The sequence below is a fragment of the Microplitis mediator genome, chromosome 9 (genome assembly GCF_029852145.1).
Source record: "Microplitis mediator isolate UGA2020A chromosome 9, iyMicMedi2.1, whole genome shotgun sequence".
In the NCBI taxonomy this organism is placed as follows: domain Eukaryota; kingdom Metazoa; phylum Arthropoda; class Insecta; order Hymenoptera; family Braconidae; genus Microplitis; species Microplitis mediator.
The window spans coordinates 8,258,079-8,282,485 of record NC_079977.1 but is presented as its reverse complement, the minus strand read 5'-3'; the positions used below and the strand labels follow the sequence as shown (position 1 = coordinate 8,282,485).

Genomic DNA, 24,407 nt, shown 5'->3' with positions numbered 1-24,407 from the left:
GATGGAGCAAGAAAATATAGACAGTATTAAATCCAACTGGTTAAGACTGGGGTACCAAATGCTCCAACTGTCAGATTGGTCCATGATGGACAGGCTCAGTACTGTTTTTTAGGAAAAATAAGATGGTGAAACAAAATAATGATTGCAAACAATCCAACTGGTCCATGCTGGAGTACCAAGGGCTTTAACTGTCAGTGTGGTCGATGATGGACAGGCTCAGCCCTTTTTTTTTAACAAAAAAGTTGGAGCATCAAAATAATTATACTCTGAAATCACACGGTATTCATATTTTTTTTCTTATTCAATTTAACAATTTTTTATTATTTAAGAAGAAATTTTTAACTGTATTTAGAATCTGTTATATGAAACAAAAATAATAATATTTAATTCTGAATATCTGTTTTTCTCAATTCTAATCGTCATCAGAATAAATTCTTTCTTGAGCTTTTGCATGTTTTTGTCTGTATATCCTTCTCAGTGTCGATAGTTTGGTATTTATAGCCTCATTCATTCTCCTGTCGTTGTAAGATTTAGCAAACATTCTTCTTACAGTATCTGTAATACAGGAATTAAAATTATTCAGCATAATTTTACAGTGTTACAATGTCGCTTCTCGAAGTTAATTACTTTACGTTTTAATGCATTTAATCTTGTTGCATCAAGCGCTTCCATTCGGGTTGAGTCTGATTTTATTTTACTTTTTCCTCCTTTCACATTACTCGTTAATAAAATCTCAGTATCAAATATTGCCATCAATAACGTTATGCCCATTGCTGTAAATGTCGTCTTGCTTTTAGCTGTGTCCCAAGCATCTGTTGAAATGGTTACTCCGCTTCCTTGGTGCCCAATCTCAATCTATGTAGAAAATTATGGAAATTTATAGTTTTATTTGTTTATCTTCAAATCTGAGTAGATGTATGTATGTATATATATATATACCAAGTCCATTGACAATGGTCTGGCGTAATTAAGTTCTCCACTTTCGACAGGTTCACCGTTGCGTAATAAGGATTTCGTATTCGTAGTTGGTCTCGAAGGCTGTTTGATAGCTGTATCATATAATTTTTCAATTTTGTTGACTTTTTCTTTCAGTTCTTCAATCTTTGAACGAAAATTAGGATTTTAATTAAGCTTAATTATTTAGTAAATATCAATTAATAATTATTGTTATTATTGTTTTTCCCATTACCACATTTAAGAGTTCTTGGTTTGATCCATTATGTAGCCCACTTGATCGATTATTTAATAATGGCTGTATTGAACCAGTGAATGAACTCTTTGAGTAAAAATTTTAAAGTTTTATATCATTATTATAAGTATAAATATTTTTGTACTTGAAATTGTTACAGATTAGATTTACATAGTTGGGAAGCAAAATAGAATAATCTCACAACTAGGTCAAAATATTTTTTTTTTCTGTAAATGGTTCTAAACTGTGAATTTTAATTATTTGCTATTCTGTACCCTTCTACCTTGCATTATAGTTTAAAAATACATACTGATTGAGCTCCATTAGCCAATCTACTAGAACTTGCTTCGCTGTCATACGATTTTGACAAGTCTAGATTTCTGATATAGGGTTGAAGTTGCGGTGTGGATACTTTTGAATTGCTACCAACTGATTGTACAATTCTGTCACGATCGCGGTCATCATTTTTGGCTTTTTTACGATCATTTTCTACTGCTTCCTTTTCCCTTTCATGTCGCTTATTTTTATGACGATCACTTCTATGGCTGTCGCGCTCTCGGCTTGGAGATCTTGCCTTATCACTAGTTACTCGCCTTGGTGATAATTGCCCAGCTATGTCATCCAATTTTTTTTCTAAAGTTGACTTTCGAGCTGTATGTTGATAAGTAAAAAAATATTGATTATTTTTTTAAAAGATGCCAATCTGGATGTACTCATCTCTGTTAAAATAAAAAAATTATTGGGGATAATTGAATAGTCTATGCTAGAGTACTAAGTTCTCCAACTGACAAAGATGTCCAAGTTGGACAGGCTCAGCTTTTTCTTTCATTTAAAAAAAGAAAGATAGAGCAATAAAATAATTATTTTTGCCATTCACCTAGTCTATGGTGATGTAGCAAATACTCCAATTGTCAAAGACGTCAATAATAGACAGGCCCTGGTTTTTAAAAAATTTTTTTTAAGTATAAAAAAAAAATGTTTTAGAGTTCATTACACTGTAAAAAATATAAAACAACAATCACTTCGCAGACGGAGTGAAGAGGGAGTTCTTTTTTTAACAGGATGATTTCGAAGTGATGTGATTTTTTTGTTAATCCAAATTCACTCTGATCTGGAGTTTTAATGTTACAATAAACTCTTCGAAGTGTAATTTATTTCAATGTGATTAAATAAATAAATAAATAATCATCCTTTTCACAATCAAGTGCATTTATAGCTAATTCGCTCTGGATTTTATTTAAATTTACTCCGCAGATTTTTTACAGAGTATAAATTGTAATAACAAACTGAAAAATTTAGAAATAAAGTACTAACACGATATGTCAATGACAAGTCCATCGTAACTTTTCCATCCTTCCCGTGGTTCATGTTTTGAATCTCTCCATTCGATGACATATGAATCTTCTAAATTAATTTTTTTTGGATTAAATTTATCCGGTTCAAAACCCTTGATCCATTCGATTGGTATGTCTGGAGTGTACTTGTTCTTACTGTCTCCAGAATCAACCCACTTAACCAATGCATACATTTGCCGAGGCATTATGTTATACAGTTTTACAAAAACTTTTTTTCTGAGAAAATTTGTCAAACTGAAAATTAATCTTTTATAATAAAACAGCTGAATATCAAAAACAAAAACAAAAAAAAAGTTAACTTATATATATGTAAGTTAACATAAATAAACAAATAATTATTATTACTATTATACTAAAGTAATTAAATTACGTTTGTAAAATATTTATTGCTTTCAATATTCTATTTTGCAATCGTACTTATTTACAACATTATTTTGAAGCCATGAAAATTGTTTAAAATATATTTTCAAGATTGTGTGTACGTAAAAGCTTTAAAAAAAAACGTTATTATGACATCAATTGAAAAAGTTATAAAATATAAATATTATAATTTGTATAACAGCACTGGGCATGTTCCCACTCGCACGAAACGTCGCTGGATTAAAAATAATTCTAGGTAATTTGTAGTAATATTTAATTTATAAAATTTTATAAAGTAAAATTAGATTGTATAATTGATTTTTATTGTTGTTATAATTTACAAAATAATATTATAGACTCACCAATTCTTTACCAAGTGGGTGTAGTGAGATTCAAGAGTCATCGGAGGATGAATCGCTTGTACGTAAGATTTATGCACTTGAATAAAAAAGCTCTTTAATTTTTATCTACAATATATATATATATATATATATATATATATATATATATATATACTCTGGAAAAAGAGATTCGAAAAATATTTTCGAACTAGCATACATCTTATATTAAATATAAATACTTGGGAGTGAATTATGAATTGTATTTTAATAAAAAATATGTTGAGTACACGTGGATCAAATCTGGATTTGTTATTAATTGAATTTTTTCGTAGTTTAATGCACTCCTGAGAGAAGTATATTTTAACATTAAATCTCTAGATTCAGGTCATTTTTGATAGAGAATTGAATTTTATATCAGAACAAGCAGATCAGAATTGAATAAACTTTTTTTTTTTACTTAATATTCCGAGGAAAAATTAAACAAAAATTTTTTTTTCTTACGTGTATTTTTAATAGAAATATAAACTTGTCGGGTACCAGTTTAATTTTTGCATTGATTTGATCTCCTAAGAGGGTAATTTTTAGGTCCTAAAAAATCTTTGAAGATTGAGAACTAAAAAAAAAAATTATGTCTTGGAGTTTGAGGTTTTAAAATCACTCAGTTGAATTTTAATTACGTTTCTGCGGATTAAATCATGTATAAAAATATTAAAATCTTATTTTTTGAGTTATTTTTTTAAGGTTGTCTTATCAAAGAGCTTTTTTACATGCATAGTTTTGTATAATATAATAATGAAAAAATAAATAAACATGGTTGAATATTATTTATAGACAACCCATGTATATGATACTTCTATCAATTATGACAATAGTCATCAAGAAGGTAATTCCGACCAAGAGAATAATTCCACAATCATATCTGAATATGATGAGGATATTCAGGGCGCATATGATGACATCCAGGATATCTGTAGTGACTCCAGTATTTGGAGTTGTACTGATATTAAAAATCATAATGACAATTATCCCAACGATGATTTTCATGCTATTTATGAACATGATGATGATGACAATAATAATGATAATGATAATGAGGACGATGATTATCATGATAATCATTGTCAGGATAGTCTTGATGATCCTGATGAAGATGAAGATGGTGATGATTATTATCATGATGATTATCGTAATCGGGGTTACGATGATGATGGTCATGATGATCTTTATGGCGTTGATAATGATGATGTTATGGATCACCATCATAATTATGATTATGATATGTGTCAAGAAAGAGATATTAATGAACCCAACGAAGAACAATCAATTTCAAACCTGGATCAACATCAGTCTTCATATCCTCCAGAAGTTTTAGTACAAACATTATTGACAATGGCAACAAAACTTAAACGTAACCTTAGTTACATGGATAGTGACACCATTGTGAAATTATTAAATGCATATAGCAACTCAACATCTACTTGTTCGTCTAAATATTATTGGAAAAAAATACTCTACAAGTATTCAGATTGTTTAACAATCCACCATTTTTGTAAATGGTGCTTTCGTTATATTGGACCACAACGTACTTTACCCAGTGAGAAAGAAAAATTGCATTGTGACCATTGTAAATTAAATTTCCTGATTAAAGAAAACCTAGAAAGAGGAAATATATTTATTTATTTATCGCTAAAAGACCAGTTAAGACAAATTTTTGAAAACCATCATGATTTAATTTTCAACCCAGCTAATCGACAGTTATCATTCGCAGTTCGAGATATTTATGACGGTAAAATGTATAAAAATTCTTCTAATAATAATATGATTAGTATTAACTTTAGTCTTGACGGTGCTCCGATTTTTAAAAGTTCAAATCGTTCAATGTATCCGTTACTGTGTTCTCTAAACGAACTATCACCGATTCATCGGCGCAAACACATTATGCTCGTGAGCCTATGGTTTGGAAAAGGAAAACCAAAGTTCATCAATGAATACTTGCGGCCATTCATTAATGAATGCAAGCAATTATATGAGACAGGATTTACTTATATGCATGATGGGAAAGTTTTTACACAAAGATGTCGTATATTAAATTGTGTTTGTGACTCTGTACAGAGACCAGTCATGAGAGGATCGATTCAATTCAATGGAAAATTCGGTTGTGGGCTATGTTTACATCCAGGAGAGCGTGTTGAAAAAGGTAATGGCCATGCACGAGTGTATCCAATATTAAAAAATAAGAATCTATTTGGAGATGGGTTGCGTGATCATCAAAGTACATTAGAACACAGTAAAAAAAAGGAAAAAGGCATGAAAGAAGAGTCAATATTATGTGAAATCCCTGAATTTGACATAATCAAAAACCTTGATGTCGACTGGATGCACTGCGTCGCTCTAGGAGTCTGCAGACAGTTTTGCGATCTATGGTTCAACTCAGTAAATAAAGAAGAAAAATTCTACTATGGTAAATTAATGAAAAAAGTAGATAAAACTTTAATCTCTTACAAACCATCCTTAGAAATTTCGCGAACACCAAGAGAAATGTCTGACAGAGTGCATTGGAAAGCTCACGAGTGGGTGATATGGCTTTTATTTTACAGCATTCCGACGTTAAAGCCGATATTTCCGAAAAAATTGGTCAAACACTGGAGCTTATTAGTTGAAGCTGTTACGATATTGTGCAAAAGTTCGATAATGCCGTCTGAGATTTATCATGCTGAAAAATTACTCTTTGTATTCATTGAAGATACAGAAATATTATATGGAAAAAAAAATATGACATTTAATATACATCTGTTAGCACACTTAGCCCAAAGTGTATGGAATTGGGGACCATTGTACACGCACAGCGCATTCATATACGAAGATTTCAACCAAATATTGAAACAATATGTGCAGAGCGTTAATGGAGTCGCCATACAGGTTTGTGATACGGTTAGAATGAAAATAGCTGTTGAAAATCTGGAAAAAGAAAGTTCTAACATTCTATCACAACCACAGAAAGACTATTTGAATGATTTGTTTAACAGAAATGAAAGGCACAAAGTAACATTAAAACTCAGTGATAATGTAAAAATTATTGGGAATTGTTGCCAGGTGTCAAAAACGAAAAAGTATATTTTATCTCTGTACGCAATTGATAAGAACATTAACAAAAATGACGTTATAAAATTTTATAAAAGGGTGGAAATTCATGATAGAATGGTGCACAGCATCAAGTATTCCGAAAGAAAAGTAAAAAAACGAAACAGCTACACAGTGTTGTTAAAAAATAATGACGTCTTCGCAATCGAAGTATTTATGACAGTTGAAAACAAAAAACAGAGTCACATTAAAGGATACGCTTTAGGACGATATTATAAGAAAAAGACAGGTAGTTTAATACCAGGAAGAAAATTAGATAATTTGATAAAATTAGAAAAAGTCAAAAGATCTCTAACAGCTATAGATACACTGTAAAAAATTCGCGGAGTGAATGCGGATTAAATCCGGAGTGAATGCGGAGTGAATGCGGAGTGAATGAATTTTTAATTATTCACTCCCCTTGGAGTGAAATTCACTCCGCAGGGGAGTTTTCGCGGAGTAGATAATTTTTTATTAATTTAATCCCTCCGGAGTGAAATTAACTCCGGAGCGGAGTTTTGAAAATATTATTAATAAAAATAACTCCACTCAATAAAATTGAAGTAAAAATTCGCGTATTACATTATTGATCAGCTGATATGCACACACATACGCACATACATATTTAGGCACACACGCGCACTCGCACACACACGCACGCACAAATTTGCACACAAGCACACAATCGAACACACGCGCACACATTTGTACACACACGCACACATTTTCACACACGCACACACGCACAAATTTGCACACACGCACACATTTGCACAGACGCACAAATTTGCACACACGCACACATTTTCACACACGCACAAATTTGCACACAAGCACACAATCGAACACACACGCACACATTTGTACACACACGCACACATTTTCACACACGCACACACGCACAAATTTGCACACACGCACACATTTGCACACACGCACACATTTGCACACAAGCACACATTTGCACACAAGCACACATTTGCACACACGCACAAATTTGCACACACGCACACATTTTCACACACGCACAAATTTGCACACACGCACACATTTGCACACACGCACACATTTGCACACACGCCCACATTTGCACACACGCACGAATTTGCACACATGCACACATTTGCACACACGCACACAAACACCTGCACACACCCAAACACACACATGCACGCAAACACACACTCGTACACACACACACACACACATTGTTTAGCAGTTTAATATAAATTAGTATAAATTTATTTAAGTATTAAAACTCCGGACCGGAGTGAATTGGGAGTGAAATAAAATCCGCGTCACTCCGAGATCACTCCGCTAAAAAAAAACTCCCAATTCACTCTGCATGCGGAGTGATTTTTTTCAAAACTCCGGAACTCCGAGTGGCGGAGTGAATGCGGAGTGAATTCGGATTTAATTTCACTCCGAATTCACTCCGGATTTTTTACAGTGTATTAATGATATAGAAGAAAAAATAACATTATTAGAAAATGATAATTTAGACTACTATGTTGCATGCGTACACCCTAATCACTATGAACTATTAACATAAATAAGACGAAATATATACATAAAAAATTTATAAATAAATAAAAAAAATATTTAAAATTTTTGTTCACTGCTTCATATTGTTATAAAGAAAAAAAAAGAGTATGTTTATCTTTAATCTTCTTAAAAGTGAAAGCATTTAGTTCTCCAGCCAGAACCGGACTAATGTTGTAAATTATAATTTTTTTTGCTCCATTATTTTTCATTCCAGAAATGAGAGCTGCGTCTGTTCATCTTGAACGTCTTTGACAGCTGAAGTACTTTAGAGTCCATCCCTTACCCACTTGATGTCCTAGAATACTTACATTGTTGCTCCATCTGCTTATACCCAAAAAAAAAAAGAGCTAAGCCTGTCCATCGTAGAACATTCCAAAAGTCGGAGCCCTAAATACTCTACCCTTGGCTAGTTGAATCTTTTTAAGTCATTATTTTCTTGCTACATCTTTTTCTACGAAAAACGTGCTGAGCCTGTCCATCATAGACCAATGAGACAGCTAGATCCCTTGGTACTCCAGCCTGGACCAGTTGAATTTTTTCATGTCATGATATTGTTGCTCCATTTTATTTATCCTAAAAAAACTGCTAAGCCTGTCTATCATGGACTAATCTGACAGCTATATCCCTTGGTACTCCGACCTGGACCAGTTGGATTCGTAAAAGTCATAATTTTTATGCTCCATCTTTTTTTCCACGAAAAAAAGTGCTGAGCCTGTTCATCATCAACCTATCTGACAACTAGATCCCTTGGTACTGCAGCCTGGACCAGTTAGATTTGTCAAAGTCATAATTTTTATGCTCCATCTTCTTTTCTACGAAAAAAAGTGCTGAGCCTGTTCATCATCAACCTATCTGACAACTAGATCCCTTGGTACTCCAGCCTGAACCAGTTGAATTTTTTCATGTCATGATATTGTAGCTCCATTTTATTTATCCTAAAAAATTTGCTAAGCCTGTTCATCGTGGACCAATCTGACAGCTGGAGCACTTGGTACTCTTGCCTGAACCAGTTGAATTTTGTGCTGACTTTATTTTCTTGCTCCATTTATTTTTTTTTAAAAAAAAGCGCTGAGCCTGTTCATCATGGACCAATCTGATACCTAGATCCCTTGGTACTCCAGCCTGGACCAGTTGAATTTTTTCATGTCATGATATTGTTGCTCCATTTCATTTGTCCTAAAAAAAAACTGCTAAGCCTGTCTATCATGGACCAATCTGACAGCTCTATCGCTTGGTACTCCTGCCTGGACTAGTTGGATTTGTCAAAGTCATAATTTTTATGCTCCATCTTTTTTTCCACGAAAAAAAGTGTTGAACCTGTTTATCATCAGCCAATCTGACAGCTAGATCCCTTGGTACGCCAACCTGGACCAGTTGAATTTTTTTAATGTCATGATATTGTTGCTCCATTTTATTTATCCTAAAAAATTTGCTAAGCCTGTTCATCGTGGACCAATCTGACAGCTGGAGCACTTGGTACTCCTGCCTGGACCAGTTGAATTTTGTGCTGACTTTATTTTCTTGCTCCATTTATTTTTTTTGAAGAAAATGCTGAGCCTGTTTATCCTCAACCAATCTGACAGCTAGATCCCTTGGTACGCCAACCTGGACCAGTTGAATTTTTTTAATGTCATGATATTGTTGCTCCATTTTATTTATCCTAAAAAATTTGCTAAGCCTGTTCATCGTGGACCAATCTAACAGCTGGAGCACTTGGTACTCCTGCCTGGGCCAGTTGAATTTTGTGCTGACTTTATTTTCTTGCTCCATTTATTTTTTTTGAAGAAAATGCTGAGCCTGTTTATCCTCAACCAATCTGACAGCTAGATCCCTTGGTACGCCAACCTGGACCAGTTGAATTTTTTTAATGTCATGATATTGTTGCTCCATTTTATTTATCCTAAAAAATTTGCTAAGCCTGTTCATCGTGGACCAATCTGACAGCTGGAGCACTTGGTACTCCTGCCTGGACCAGTTGAATTTTGTGCTGACTTTATTTTCTTGCTCCATTTATTTTTTTTGAAGAAAATGCTGAGCCTGTTTATCCTCAACCAATCTGACAGCTAGATCCCTTGGTACGCCAACCTGGACCAGTTGAATTTTTTTAAAGTCATGATATTGTTGCTCCATTTCATTTGTCCTAAAAAAAAACTGCTAAGCCTGTTCATCATGGACCAATCTGACAGCTCGAGCACTTGTCACCTCAGTCTCGACGAGTTTGATTTTTTAGTCATAATTTATCTGCTCCGACCCCCTCCCCCACACACACACACACACACGCACCAAAGATCTGCCTCAATAACGAAAATATATTTATAATATATATCTCACATATATGTCGATTACATTTCATCATATATATTTTCCGTATAAAAAAAATATATGTGATGTACATTTTGACTATATAAGAAATATATTTTTTATATACGAAAAACGGCCAAAAGTTATGTATTTGACATATATTTATTTTACATGTAAAATATATGTGAAATATATGTGCGTATATTTCACATATATTTTAATTATATTTTTTTTATATTTTATTTATATGCCACATATATTTCACATACATCATGAAATATATATTTTATATATTTTATTTCCATGGGGGTGTCGTTTACTTGTAAATATTTTTTTGTTTGTATGAATATTATACCTTTTAGAAGATTATTCAACACGCGATAAAAGAGTTGAGTCTTTAATTGAGTTCAGTGAAAATTTAATTATTTTTACTTAAAACAATCATTGACTAATCCTCTTTTCTCGAGTGTGCGGAACGCAATTGATGATACCTCCTCGTGGTGCGATCTGGGCATTGATAAATTTTTTTATAAAATGTTTTATAAATTAATTTATCTTTGGCAAAATCATCAAACTTAATTTTAGTATGTAGTTTTAACTAAAATTTAATAACGTTACATTTGAAGCGTTTAAAAATCTTCTTTTTGAAAAAAAAACGTCCCAAAGAGTCAATTTTTTAAGAAGAGCAAGATCACGTCTAGTGGACCCCCCAATTTCCACTTGATCATGAAAATACAGTACTGTAAAAATATTATTCCTGATGACCAAAAAAAATTATTGTGCAAGTTTGAGTCTTTAATATTGATATTAAAAGGTGTATCGTTACGACTATTTTGATGACAGAAATTTTATGGATTACCTCAAACTCGTCAATCATCTATCTGAAAAACTTAAGCAATGTATATTCTTAAAAGAAATTGAATTCCTACAAAAAATCTCTATTAGGAAATTGCCGTAAAACGAGCCGTTTCCTCGTAACCGTTCCTTAAACATTGATTTGTTTTTTTAATTCTTTGATTCTATTTTGGATTTTTGTAACTACTAGAAATATTAAAATTTTTTTTTTACGCAAGATTCATATTCTCGAAGAAAATTTAATGCTCTACAAAAAAGGTCTTCTAAAATATTTTGCTAAATTCACTCCTTCGAAAGTTATTCAAAGTTGAAGTTGAGTCAAAACGAGGTCAATAATCTGAATAACGTTCGAAAGAGTGAATTTAGCAGAAATGTTAGAAGACCTTTTTTGTAGAGCATTAAATTTTCTTCAAGAATATGAATCTTGCGTAAAAAAAAATTTTAATATTTCTAGTAGTTACAAAAATCCAAAATAGAATCAAAGAATTAAAAAAACAAATCAATGTTTAAGGCACGGTTACAAGGAAACGGCTTATTTGACGTCAATTTACTAAGAAAAATTTTTTGTAGGGAATTCAATTTCTTTTAAGAATATACATTGCTTAAATTTTTCAGATAGATGATTTACGAGTTTTGGGTAAAAAGTGAAATTTCTGTCAAAAAACTAATAGTCGTAACGATACACCTCTTAATATCAATAATAAGGGCTCAAACTTGCACAGTAATTTTTTTTAGTCATCAGGAATAATATTTTCACAGTATCGAAAAAAAAAAAATGTAGTCGATTTTTTTGGCTAAGTCTAATACATTCCTATACATAGTGTATAGCCAGAGTTGCAAATAGCGCATTAAATTTATAATTGCATTAGTGTTTCAATTAAATTTTTTTTTATATTTCATAATCCAAAAACAACAAATTAAAAATGATTATGTAATTTTTTAATTGAATATCTTTGAATTGAAAATAATTTTTTTCATTTTTAATCCAACATTTTTCGATTAAAAATTAAATTTCAAATTTTCAATTCGTAAAGTATCGTTGAAAAGTAATGGCTTAATTTTTAAATCTACGTTTTCAAATAAAACATTAAATAAAAAATTTCAATTCGGAAAACCAGATTAAAAAATTTCTTTCTAATCTCTAATTCCATATCTAATAATTGAAAAGTCAATCAAAAATTTTAATTAGCCATAGCTAAAGGGGATTAGAAAATTACATTCTGTTTCTAAATTTACTATTTTCGAATAAAAAAATTAAATAAAATATTTTTAATTCTGAACATCGGATTGGTGTTGGTTTAATTTTAAATTCTCTGCTTACGCTGAAAATTATTCAAAAAATATAATGCTCAAATGTCTTAACTATGCATGATCTTCTTAATTCAAATTCTATTATATCTGACGATCAACAGTAAGTTTAAATATATTCAAACTTAAAGATCAAGTAAAACAGTATTCTTTCCTGTTATAAGTGCTGTCAAATTTTTTGTCTTGATTACTTATTTGATTGAGTACCGAATCTGAATTAAAAAGTAGTTTTCAATTTTTGATCCCATGTGTTTGAATTAATAAGTACTTTTTTAACTTTTAATTCCACGTATCTGAATTAGAATTAATTTTTGAAATTTTAGACCCACGTGTCAATTTAAAAACTACTTTTTTAAATTTCAATTTCACTTCTCTTATTAAAAATTGGTTTTTCGATTCTTAATCCCACGTGTTTATATTTAAATTAATTTTTCAATTTTTCAATTCAAGTTGTTGAATTAAAAATTAACTTTGTAATTTTAATCGATATAATTTCAATTACGGATTGAAAATTCAATTTTTGATTGCAAATATTCTCATTAAAAAATTCGCAACCCTGTGTATAGCCTCCCTGCGTTTAACGTAGTAGTAATGATCAGATGGTTACACTTTTGACCACCAGATGGTGTAATTATCGAATGATATAATAATAATAGCAAACGGCAATAATAATAATAGTCATCCCATAGACTATACATTAGACAGTGTATAGCCACCATACATAGACTATACATAAAAAGGTTACGATTTTTTTCCTCGCGTTACGGACGTTTTTTGCCAGCTAGGGTACCCCTCCGCAACGCGCCATAAGGAACTTCGTTCCAAAATTATTATTAAACTAAAAACTGCAAGTTTTTAAAACAAGTAATTCTATTATTGGACCAAGTATGAAATATGTATTGGCTTAAGAATTTTTTTTCTTAATTGAAGATTTGAAATTCAAGAAATTATTTCACTTCGTTCAAGAAATTTCCGGTTTTCATTTCACTCGCTGGAAAATTTCTTGGTTGAAGAAAAATTTTCTTGAGTCAAGATTTTTTTTTTCTGTGTAAAGTCCTCACGAGAGTATATTAATTTTTATAAGAACTTTATAAGATCATATAAAATCTTTTTTTTCCGGGATGCTACGAATTTTTTTCTAGTTGATAATATTAGGATAAGTATATATGTGATTTTTACGTGAGTGAATCAGCCGGACCGAGTAAGCGTTAGCAGAACACGTCTCATTGCTTCGCAATTGAGTTGTGCAAAAATGAATATATATTGTTTTTTATAGAATGTTTTAATTTTCTTCTAATAAAAATTCCGTTATTAGTTTACTATATTCGTCGGGATATTTAAGATGAGCATTATGTCCTCCTTCAAGTATCTTTACTCTAAAAAAGAATAATAAATTATATATAATGATAAAACTAAAGGTAATTGTTTAGAAGTGGGGCTCACACATGTTTTAAATAGCAAAAATCCTATTGTAGACAATAAGCATTGAAACCAACTTGGTCACCATGCAATTGCCAGCGGATTGACGATATATTTGCTTAATTGAGTGTAGAATTAGCGTCAAAATTCGAGTGTTTATGCTAAAGGTATAAATATGATTAATTTCAAATTTCTTTGAAATTGTATAGTTCCGTGCTATACTGCACTATCTGACATAATTTTCTTATCATTTTATGGCGTGTATACGGAAAAAAATAAATTTTAAAAATTAGTGTTTGAAATTATAACCCGAAACCCGAGTGTCAGTATGGGGAATTTTAACATTCCAAATAATAAATTCTACACGGAAAGAATTTTTCGATAAAAATTACTCTGTAATTGCGAGTAATCCTGGGCCGTTGCAAAAAATTGGTATTTTTTGTTTTAAATTTAATGTTTTTTGTTTAAATATTAACGTTGCTGGACGATGTTTTACTCTACTACTGAGTAATTTTTTAAAAGTCTTATATTTAATCGATTATTGTGAATATCTCATCTTAATCTATCAATTTTTACTCCCCAATATACCATTCTTTTAAACCCATTAACTGTTTGATGAAAAACTGCTTATAACTCGAATAAATTTTCTTATCTATGGGAGTAATTTTTACTCTAAACTGCAGAGTAATATTTCAGTAGTCTCCGTTAATCTTCGGATAATATCGGCTTCAATTAAATGTCTTTTATTTTAATCGCGACAACTTACATGTTACGCACACAAACGTAGGGCTGGAAAAAAAGACGACCTCTGTATCTTTCTATAACTTAATATTTATTTAAAAAAAAAAAAAGATTTGTATTTTTTCTTTTTCAACACAATAAGAGTAATATTTTTTTTTTATTCTTTTTCAAAATATTTATTTTAAGTCATATTCTAAGGCAATTAGATGGTTTTTAGATTTTTTATAGAAATTTCAGCCTATTAATTGTCATTTTTATTGTAATTAAATATAAATTTTATAAATTGAATAATCAACTTTTTATCATAACCTGCGAGTAAAAATTGAATTAGAGAGAATTTATTTAGACATCCGCTAGAGGTAATTTTTACTCGCAATTGTGAGTAAAAATTAATCTGATTGATTTTTACTCACTGAAAGAGTAACATTTCGTAATTCGAAAGTAAAAAGTCGTAATGGCCCAAGATTACTCGATTTAGAGTAATTTTTAGAATAAATAACATGGCAATTTTCATACGAAAATTCTTTCCGTGTATAACACTTGCCATCAGTTTTCTAAGTATCAGTTACAATTTTTTAAGTTCAAATACACTGTAAAAAATCACCGGGGTAAGTCCAAGCGGTGTAGGTGTTAAAATCAGCGGTGTTAAATTTCAACACCGATAGCGGTGAGAAAATAACGCCACCGCCGGTGTAAATATTCTGTACCGGTGTTAAAAAAAATCGCCGGTGTTAAACTAACGCTGCTGCCGGTGTAAATATTCTAGACCGGTGTTAAAATATTTTACTTTGTAAATATTTTTACTTACCCGATCACTTTACTTGTTAATAAATGATATTCTGTATTAATTTTCATAAAGAACTGACGTTTTTGTGTTTTATAATCTTTAAAGTTGATACTCCAAGCGGACGCAGTTTATCCTGCTTTTACACCGGTATTACTCCGCTTTTACACCGGTTACTCCGCTTTTACACCGATTTTACTCCGCTTTTACACCGGTTACCCCGATTTAACACCGGTATTTTTAACACCGGTGAATTACTCCTCCTACACCGGTGTAATTTTATTTTAACACCGGGCGAAGTTAAAATGAGTCCATTTTTAACACCGCTCTTTTTACAGTGTAATAATTTTTCTTGCATTGACTCGCTTCGCTCGACCGGATAACTAACTCGGTCTTGACAAGAATGCGCCCATAGCCTCAAACTCGTGACGTCAGAATCCCCACTGTTGCGCACATGTATCGAAATGAACTATTATATAGATATTCGAAGTAGAAGCACTTGGAACATTGAAAAATGTGGTGAGCCCGAATATAGACAATTACCAAACTAAAAAATGGTAATAAGATAAAAATAAATATACAAACCTTGAATTGTGGATACTACTATTTAGGATGAAAGCATTTTTTGGATGGACAAAGTTATCTTTATTACCATGTAGAATTAATGTAGGACATTTCACGTTTGGAACAACTTCTCTAAGAAAAGTACCATTTTCATTGTGAAAAACATGAATCAAATAATCTACCCATGAATTCCACATTTTACTGAGATCCTCTTCACCATACAATGATACCAAAGATGCTTTCCTTTTTTTAGGCCATGTACTCAGATTTTTCATAGCTTAAAACACTCAGTCATTAAATTATTAAAATCCTTGATGTACAATAAAGATGCAATTATATTTTTTTTAATTAAATAAATATTATTTACTGTTGTGAGTTTCTAAATCTTGAAAAGATGGTTGTATGGGACAACACATTAAAATAAGTTTATCAACACATTGAGGGTATGTAGCAGCAATTCTCATAGAAGAAATCCCACTGCTGCTCCAAGAAACTAGAGAAAATTTAGAAACACCCAAAGTATTCATTAATTCATAAGCACATTCAGCATCTCTTTGACCAAAATCTCCTGAGTAATCTCTTTCCGGTGGACGAGATTTTCCATAACCTGGCGGATCCCACGCAACGATTGTGAATTTTGTCTTGTCTAAGCTTTCAATTTGTGGCTTAAAGTCTGTCAATATACTTCCTGAAATAGATATTTATGTCACTTGATCGCCAAGTAGTGATGTACTGAGAGTCGCGATGTTGCGACATGAGCCTAAAGTTCGTGGCGCACTTTTACGAAAACGAGTATAAATTAATATTGAAATGAAAACCGATATACCTATAGGGCTTGGTGAGAATAAAACTGTTTGTTTTCCAGTACCAGTTTTGAGATAATTGATGTTAATACCTTTGAGATTTATTTTATTTTCCTAAAAAATAATTTTTGGTCAGTAATTTGAAAATGATTTAAAATATTGAGGAACCCAGAGCAAAAATTATTTACTCTCTAAATCTGGAACCGTTAATATTCACTGTTTCACAGCTATAAGTATATTAAGTGGTATACTTAGAGCTGTGAAATAGTGTATATACACTATTTTACCGTGGTTTTCACTATTTTAGATCTAGACAGTAGACACTACTTTTAAAATAAAAGAAAAAAATTTTGGGAACCTCGAACGCGAAGGGGAGAGAGCCTATATCTAATGTCCAGATGTTGAATTCAACTCAGACTTAAGTCTCTCAGACTAAGTCTTGAGATCAACTTGCGAAAGGAAAAAAAATAGAAATCGGTTGACTCAGCGGGCTAGCCCCAAGATTTCCCGCTGTTTTCGAGCTTGAAGTGTTCGCGAACTTGAAAAATTGAAGACATCAAAAATAATTAATAATCAAGTTACGTTTTATATTAAATTGTGAAAATTTAAGAATCGAAGATGGTTCTTGTGGCAATCGGCGCATTTTGTTGCACTTCAAAGCTGATTAGATTTTAAAATTGATTGATTAAGTCGTTTCAGAGATATTTGGAATAAAAAACTGTTTTTTACCATTTATTCCTCGAACGAATTAACGAGATGGTTCTTGTGGCAATCGACACGCATTATCAAGTTCTGAAGCTGATTAGATTTTGGAATCGATTCACTAAGTCTCTCCTGTGGAATTTCAAAAAATATAAAAAAAAATTTTTTTTTTTCCTCATTTCTTAATTTTCACAGAGTCTATTCGATCAAATAATCAGAAATTCTCAAGAAAGTTGGCCACTGATGAATTATTTTAATTGCCGTAGGAACCATCTAAATCGGTGCATTCGTTAAAAAGTTATAAAAAGTTCACACACATATACAAATATACATATACAGACACTGGATATCATTCTAAAAAAAATAGGATAGCTTCCCATGACATCAAAAATTCAACATCTGATGAAATTTCGATTTTCGACAATCGGGGTGAAAACAATAACTTTTCGAATTTTTCGAAAATCGTCGATCTTCTTAGTGGGAAGTTAAAAATCTGGAAAACGGTTGATCCTGCGGGCCAGCCCCAAAACTTCTCATTGTATTTGAGCTCGAGAGGCCCCACTTTGAAGAGAATTTATTAAGAAACAATTTTAGACATAATATTAAGTTTACATGAATGTTCAATGGAGAGCTAAGCAAACTCGAATCGTATTTGATTATTATACTTTTTAGTGTACGTACCTCAATTTTTGGATTAACTATTGATAAATTTTGTACACTTGTATGAAGTCTGTTCGAATTTTTCATTTGATACAAATTAATAAATTTGTTCAGATTAAGTTTTTTAGACATTCTCATTAACATTTTGGCTTGTATTATCACTCTATCAATGCTCTACAGTAAATGACAGTCACATCGAAGAAAATCAACGTAAATAAACAATATATTTCATCACAGTCATTTATGATAAACAAACGATATCAAATCTATTGGTATTTAGGAGAACATATTAATATAAAATTTATCAATCAACTATTATCATGAAGACGTTACAAAATTTCTATCAGTTTTAATTGGACATTGAACTGATAGTTCTTTATGATTAATTAATGACTATAAAAAATTTATCGTGACACAAAAAATTTGACCGTTTTCTAATTCTTTCCTGTATTTTTTTTTTTTTCTAAAATATCTCAACGACAAAAAAATATGAGAAACGTGAAATTTAAGATTTAATACAATATCGCCCGAAATTGATACAAAAAAAAATTGGTAATTCATTTCAAAATATTGAAAAACTCTCATGTTAGTAATTTCAGGATATTTAAAAAAAAAATGAACGAGAAACAAAAACAAGTGGTGTTAAAAAACTTAAAATGTCAAATTAATTACATCAGCAAAGAAATCTAAAACCATAAAAAAAATTTTTGAAAAATCCAAATGTACACATATATCTCGAAAGCTAATAATGTTATATTCAAAATATTTAATTCACTGCTGTAAATTATCGAAAAGTTGAAATTATCTTCGAGCTCAAAAAACGGCTGGGCCAAAATTATATACATCCCGACTGGAATTTCTTCCTGATTTGTCTGAAGTACCATAAGGACCTTATCAGGTTAATATAAGGTTTGCCTTATTAGGGCAAACCTGACAAGTTCCTTGTCAGGACCTCGTCAGGATATCCCTATTCAAAAAAAAGTTATTTGCTATCGGGTCAACCTGACGCGTTCCTGATCAGGACCTCATCAGGATATCACTATTCAAGAAAAAAGTTATTTGCGATCGGGTCAACCTGATGAGTTTCTGATCAGGACCTTATCTGGATATACTGATTCAAAAAAAGTTATTTGCCATCGGGTCAACCTGACGAGTTCCTGATCAGGACCTTATCTGGATATCCTTATTCAAAAAAAAGTTATCCCATCCCTTTAAATATGTCATTTACAGGCTAAAAATTAAAAAAAGTACAAAAGAATATTATATAAAAATCACGTCAATCATTTTAGCACAGATTTTTTACTTCTTCATCAGTTATTTTTTGACATCATAATGATTATTATATTTACACTTTCAAGATCACATTTGTATGTCAGCCCAGTGGATAGCATCAAGGACTTTGAATCGGAAGGACGCAGGTTTAAGCCCAGCAGTTATCGGGATTTTTTCATCAATAAAAAATATGTTTACTTCCTCTAATTAATGCTCTCAATACAATAGATAACATTTTCGATCGAATTAAAATTCTCTTATTTTTTTTCGCAATTTAATATTTTTTTAAAAATAATTACTAATAACTTATTAGTAATAAGGCAATCCCAATAAGGACCTCATGGGTCTTAATCGTTACATCCATATCATGATCCTCGTCAGGATGCTCTGATCGGGACATTATTTGAAATAAGGTTAACCCGATAAGGACCTCGTCAGGCCCTTATGAAAAATTCTAGTCGGGAAGGAGACATCGATCTGTCAGACATAGGAAAGGACTCGGGCGCGGGAGGTCAGGGTTCGAATCTCGGTTAAAACACGTGATTTTTTGAAAAGAAAAAATCAACGTCAACACCAATACAGACGACATAAATAACAATATTAATCAAAATGCTAGCAATAATAATAAAAAGTTAAACTTTAATAAAAATATAATTCAATTTTTTTCCATTCTAATATAATAAAACATACTAACTGGGATAGTTCAATTTACTAAATATAACTAAAAATTAATATGCAATATAAGAGATTTTCCATAACCAGTATATGAGAAATTACTAAACGACTCGTAAAATAAGCCTATCTGTTGATGAATTTTTCATATAAATCATAAGCGTTTCAAGATTACTATCCAAATTTAGGAATTATTCTCATATTTTTTTGTAAAATTTACTATATTTTCTTCTCTGTGTAACTATTTTTGCATTTAAAAACGTTTCAATCATTCTAGATAATTGAGAATTAAAATTTAGCATAATAAACCCAACTAATTAATTTTCTGAGTGTACCATCTCATTCGAACGAATCCTTGATACAAAGTACAGGTCTCATTGAAGGCTTTTGGAATGGCTTTTTTAAACGAACCCATAAGATAATTAAACAAAAAGATATTTATTTTCTTTCCGTGATTTTCCACATCGTTAGTCCGGCCCTCCATTGGATCAACCATCCTTTATTGCTATGAAATAGATCTCACTCTACTTTATTTAACATAAACGCCGGCAATAACAGCATTGCGACTCAGTAATAAAAGACGACTCCATTTTTAAAGACCTACAAAAAGTATTTTTTTCTTCCAAGGTTCATGAATAATAACTACAATAAATTTTTATTATTATTATCATATTTATTAGTATTGAATAAGACCAATATTACAATATTCATAAGGTGCCATTTTTTGTAACAAAAATCTACAGTTTTGAAATTGTAGTATAGTCCTGACAGGAAATTTGTAAAACTTCACTTTCCCATAGTATTTATGAAAATTTAGGAAAGTTCTTAGCAGAATACCGTTCGCAAGCGCCTTTAATACAAGCGTAATTTTCACAGCCACAAGGAGAGCTAAAAGCACACTGAAAATAGCAAATTATGATATTAATTTATTATAAAATTTGTGATGAAATTGAGCTCTTGGAGCTCGAAAATACTTTTGTATGCCGTTGTTTAAAAAAAAAATCATTTTTTTCCGATTTTTTCTCCAACAATATCTCTCATACGAATTGACCGATTGAGACGGTTAACGTGGCAATCGACGCGTTTTATCGAGTTCGAAAGCTAATCAAATTTTGGAATTAATCGGATGAGTTCCCGACTAGAAATTGTAGTGAGGCGGTAGTTTGCTCCAAATAAGGCATGCCGAATGTGGAACTTGGGGCAAGTGAGGCATCCGAACGAGGCCGATGTCTTATATAGTGGAAACCTAAACATGCAAACATGCAAATAACCTTCTCAATAAGACAATTTATAGATAAATTGAGAAAAATATAGATAGCCCGAACTGGGAATCGAACCCAGACCAATTCGGTATCACGCCGAGTGCTCTACCAGTTGAGCTATCCGGCACTATACTATATTCCGTTCAATTTGATCTATAACTTATTGAGCCACACCGTCCATCGTACGGTAATACACCATTTTTATATAGTGGAAACCTAAACATGCAAACATGCAAATAACCTTCTCAATAAGACTTAAAATCGATCAAAGGACTATTTTTTTTATAAGCATGACATTAAAATAATAATAACTAGAAAACAATGCAGAATTCTGAAAATTTTATTCAAAATAACTTCTAGGGAATAAAATTGTCTACAAAAAAGGTCCAATAATATTTTGTAATAGGTCTGATAGTTTCGCCGGAAAAAAAAGAAAATCTCAAAATTTAATATGAATTCGACTTCAACCTCAAATAACTTCTGAACGAATAGATTCCTCAAAAAATGATACGAATCTTTTTTTGTAGAATATTCATTTCCCTACAAAAATGTGCCTGCCAATTATTCCTATGACGCATCGTTAGCTACTTATAAAAATCAGAAGACGTAAAAAAAATTTTTTCCATGTTATTCTTGTGGGAAATAGAAAAGTGCAATGCGGACAATGTTAATATTAATATTAAGAGCTCTAATTTTCACAGGCTTCTTTTCTCATCTAAAAGAAACTTTTGAACCTGTGTGGAAGAAAAAAAAAATTTGTTTGTTTTTTGAATCACCCTAATACATATATATTAGGGTGTGTCAAAAAAAAATGATTTTTTTTTTTTCGAGGTCTCATGGTCTCAAAAGTTTCTTTGGGACCTAAAAAAAATCCTCCTAAAACAGCAGCTCGATATCTCGAAAATTGAGCTGGCGGTTTACAAGTTCATTTTCCCATTTAAAATACATGTAAAAAATTTTTTTTTCAGTTTTTTGAAGAAAAATCAAAGAAAAAATTTGTTTTTTCAATTTTGAATTTCATACATTTACAGGAAATTAAATTCCCTACAAAAATGTCCTGAATAGTCATGCTCGTAACTACAATATAAAAAAAGTTACAAGCCCCCAAAGTTCGAAAAAAAATAATTTTTATAAAATTTTCCTACATTTAATCATAACTATTTGACAAACGGGAGGGAAGTTAAAAATTTAATATTGTTATTTTTTTGATAACACAGTAAAATTTCACTTACGATTTATTTAAAATAATTTTCATTTATTTAACCGATATTTAGTTATGAAAAATAATTAATTATGAATAAAAAATCTGAAATATATACTAAATTAATCTAAATAATTGTTTTTATTACTGGAGGGATATAATTTTCGGTGTTCATGTACTATACGTAATAAATATTGCTTCTGTTCTTCGTCTTTAGTTGCGAATTCGTTAAATTCTTTAATTAAAGCCACACCCCGTTCAGCAATATCATTTACAACTTTGATAGTTCGAAGTATCTCCAGACAATGAATATAATTTGGATCGTTTTGCCATTCTGATGGCGTTAAGTCGAGAAAATCCATTGGTAATTCGAACTGTTGAAATAATGTCGTTGATTTTTTAGTGATAAAATCACTCATTTCTCTATCACATATCAAATCTAAATCTTTTTCACTTATCTTGATACGTTTATTATCTGCTAGACTTTCTTTATTTTTTATTGCTTGTACCATTTTCAATTTAGTTTCTAATGATATCGAATCATCAAAAAATGATAATGAAGCTAGCTCTTCTGACAAGTACCATAAGTGCCCGGTAAATTTTTTAGTGGCAACTTGAGAAACTTTTGGGTTGATACTTTTAAATTTAACCAATTGTTGCAAAAATTGGAGATCCTGATATGGAGCTTTAAGTGGGTTAGGGTAACTGTACCATGATATCGCATAAATTTTAACAATAAACAAGCAAATGACTCTGAGTTGCGAAACTTGTATTGCCGAGATCTTAAACTGTTGTTTAAACAGGAACAATTTAAGACAATAAATGGCTTTTGCAAGCCACCTGGCGTGATGAGTGGCTCCAGGAGCTTTGAACTTAATATTAACTGACGATTCATCTTCTAAAAATATTAGAATGAGTTCCAATAACTCTTTATAATCATCGCGTGGTTGATATTCCTAAAAATATAAAATAAATACGAACTATTAAATAATCGGGATACAAAAAAAAATTGTAAATATAAGAAATACTTCATATTTAAATCAATAATGAAAAAAAATCAGAGTAAAATAATCTATAACAAACAATTCAAAATTAGAATAAATTACATTCATTTGATTGGAAATAAATTTGAGGATATTCTCTTTTTCATCTGCGATATTTTCTGCAATATAAACGTCTTTTAATCCGCTTTCAAACTGCGTTTGATCAATGGTTGACCAAGCTGCTTTGAAGCGATTGAATATTAACACATCAGGGCCAGTTGTTAATGGCCAACAAGTTTCAACAACGCATCGAAGAACCAGCTCGTAGATGTGATGGCGACAGGCGAGATAAAGTAAATTCCTTCCCAAATTTTCCTCCAAAAATGCGCAAGTTCCTTTAAATTCTCCTGTCAAGATATGTAATTGTTAGTAAAACAAATTTAAATCAATAAGTCAATTAAAAGTTGAAAAATTCTACCCGTATTAACACTTGCGGTATCGAAACAAATAGCTTTTATGGAGTCTCCAAGTTGCCATTCATCTAATAATTAATTATTGCATCAGCCTGTCTTTTCCCAGTCCCAGATATTAATTTTGGAACACCAAGAAGTTGCTCTGTATTCAATCCAGAGACCAATATGGGAAGTCTATCAACTTTTTCGAACTTGTTATTATCTGGTAATAATTTGCCATCCCAGTGTAGAACCAAAGAAGTGGCAACCTGTAGATTATCCTTAATATTGGAAGCAACTATTTTTCTTATTTGTAAGCGATGTCGATGAATAGTACTTGCACTCGAACTTACGTCCTTGACATCAACATCAAACGCTTGCGCAAAAGCAGATGATAAATGAGCAGCTTTTCTGGAGCTAACTTTGGTGCGATCTAACGTACCGGCAACTAGTGGAGTTACAATTTTCATTTTTTGCTTCTTCGGCTTAAAATATGGTGATAATTCATCTTCATAGTT

At 31.3% G+C, this 24,407-nt stretch overlaps 3 protein-coding genes across 3 annotated transcripts; all 3 read right to left on the bottom strand.

Annotated features, from left to right (window-relative positions):
* Positions 1-407: 407 nt before the first annotated feature.
* On the bottom strand, positions 408-2,729 carry LOC130675033 (TRAF3-interacting protein 1-like). Its single transcript, XM_057480487.1, has 6 exons — positions 2,504-2,729; positions 1,500-1,840; positions 1,190-1,276; positions 940-1,101; positions 633-855; positions 408-555 (listed from the first exon to the last, which is right to left on the bottom strand). The coding sequence occupies exons 1-6, from the start codon at positions 2,727-2,729 to the stop codon at positions 413-415; spliced, it is 1,182 nt and encodes a 393-aa protein (XP_057336470.1). The 3' UTR covers positions 408-412.
* Positions 2,730-13,261: 10,532 nt separating this feature from the next.
* On the bottom strand, positions 13,262-18,191 carry LOC130675031 (valacyclovir hydrolase-like). The gene is made up of 5 exons (XM_057480486.1): positions 18,069-18,191; positions 16,709-16,799; positions 16,250-16,570; positions 15,904-16,159; positions 13,262-13,750 (listed from the first exon to the last, which is right to left on the bottom strand). Exons 1-5 carry the CDS (start codon positions 18,189-18,191, stop codon positions 13,657-13,659), a joined length of 885 nt encoding a protein of 294 aa, XP_057336469.1. The 3' UTR covers positions 13,262-13,656.
* A 4,385-nt stretch (positions 18,192-22,576) lies between these two features.
* Positions 22,577-23,664, bottom strand: LOC130675093 (uncharacterized). The gene is made up of 2 exons (XM_057480585.1): positions 23,561-23,664; positions 22,577-23,410 (listed from the first exon to the last, which is right to left on the bottom strand). Exons 1-2 carry the CDS (start codon positions 23,564-23,566, stop codon positions 22,577-22,579), a joined length of 840 nt encoding a protein of 279 aa, XP_057336568.1. The 5' UTR covers positions 23,567-23,664.
* Between the last annotated feature and the right edge of the window lie 743 nt (positions 23,665-24,407).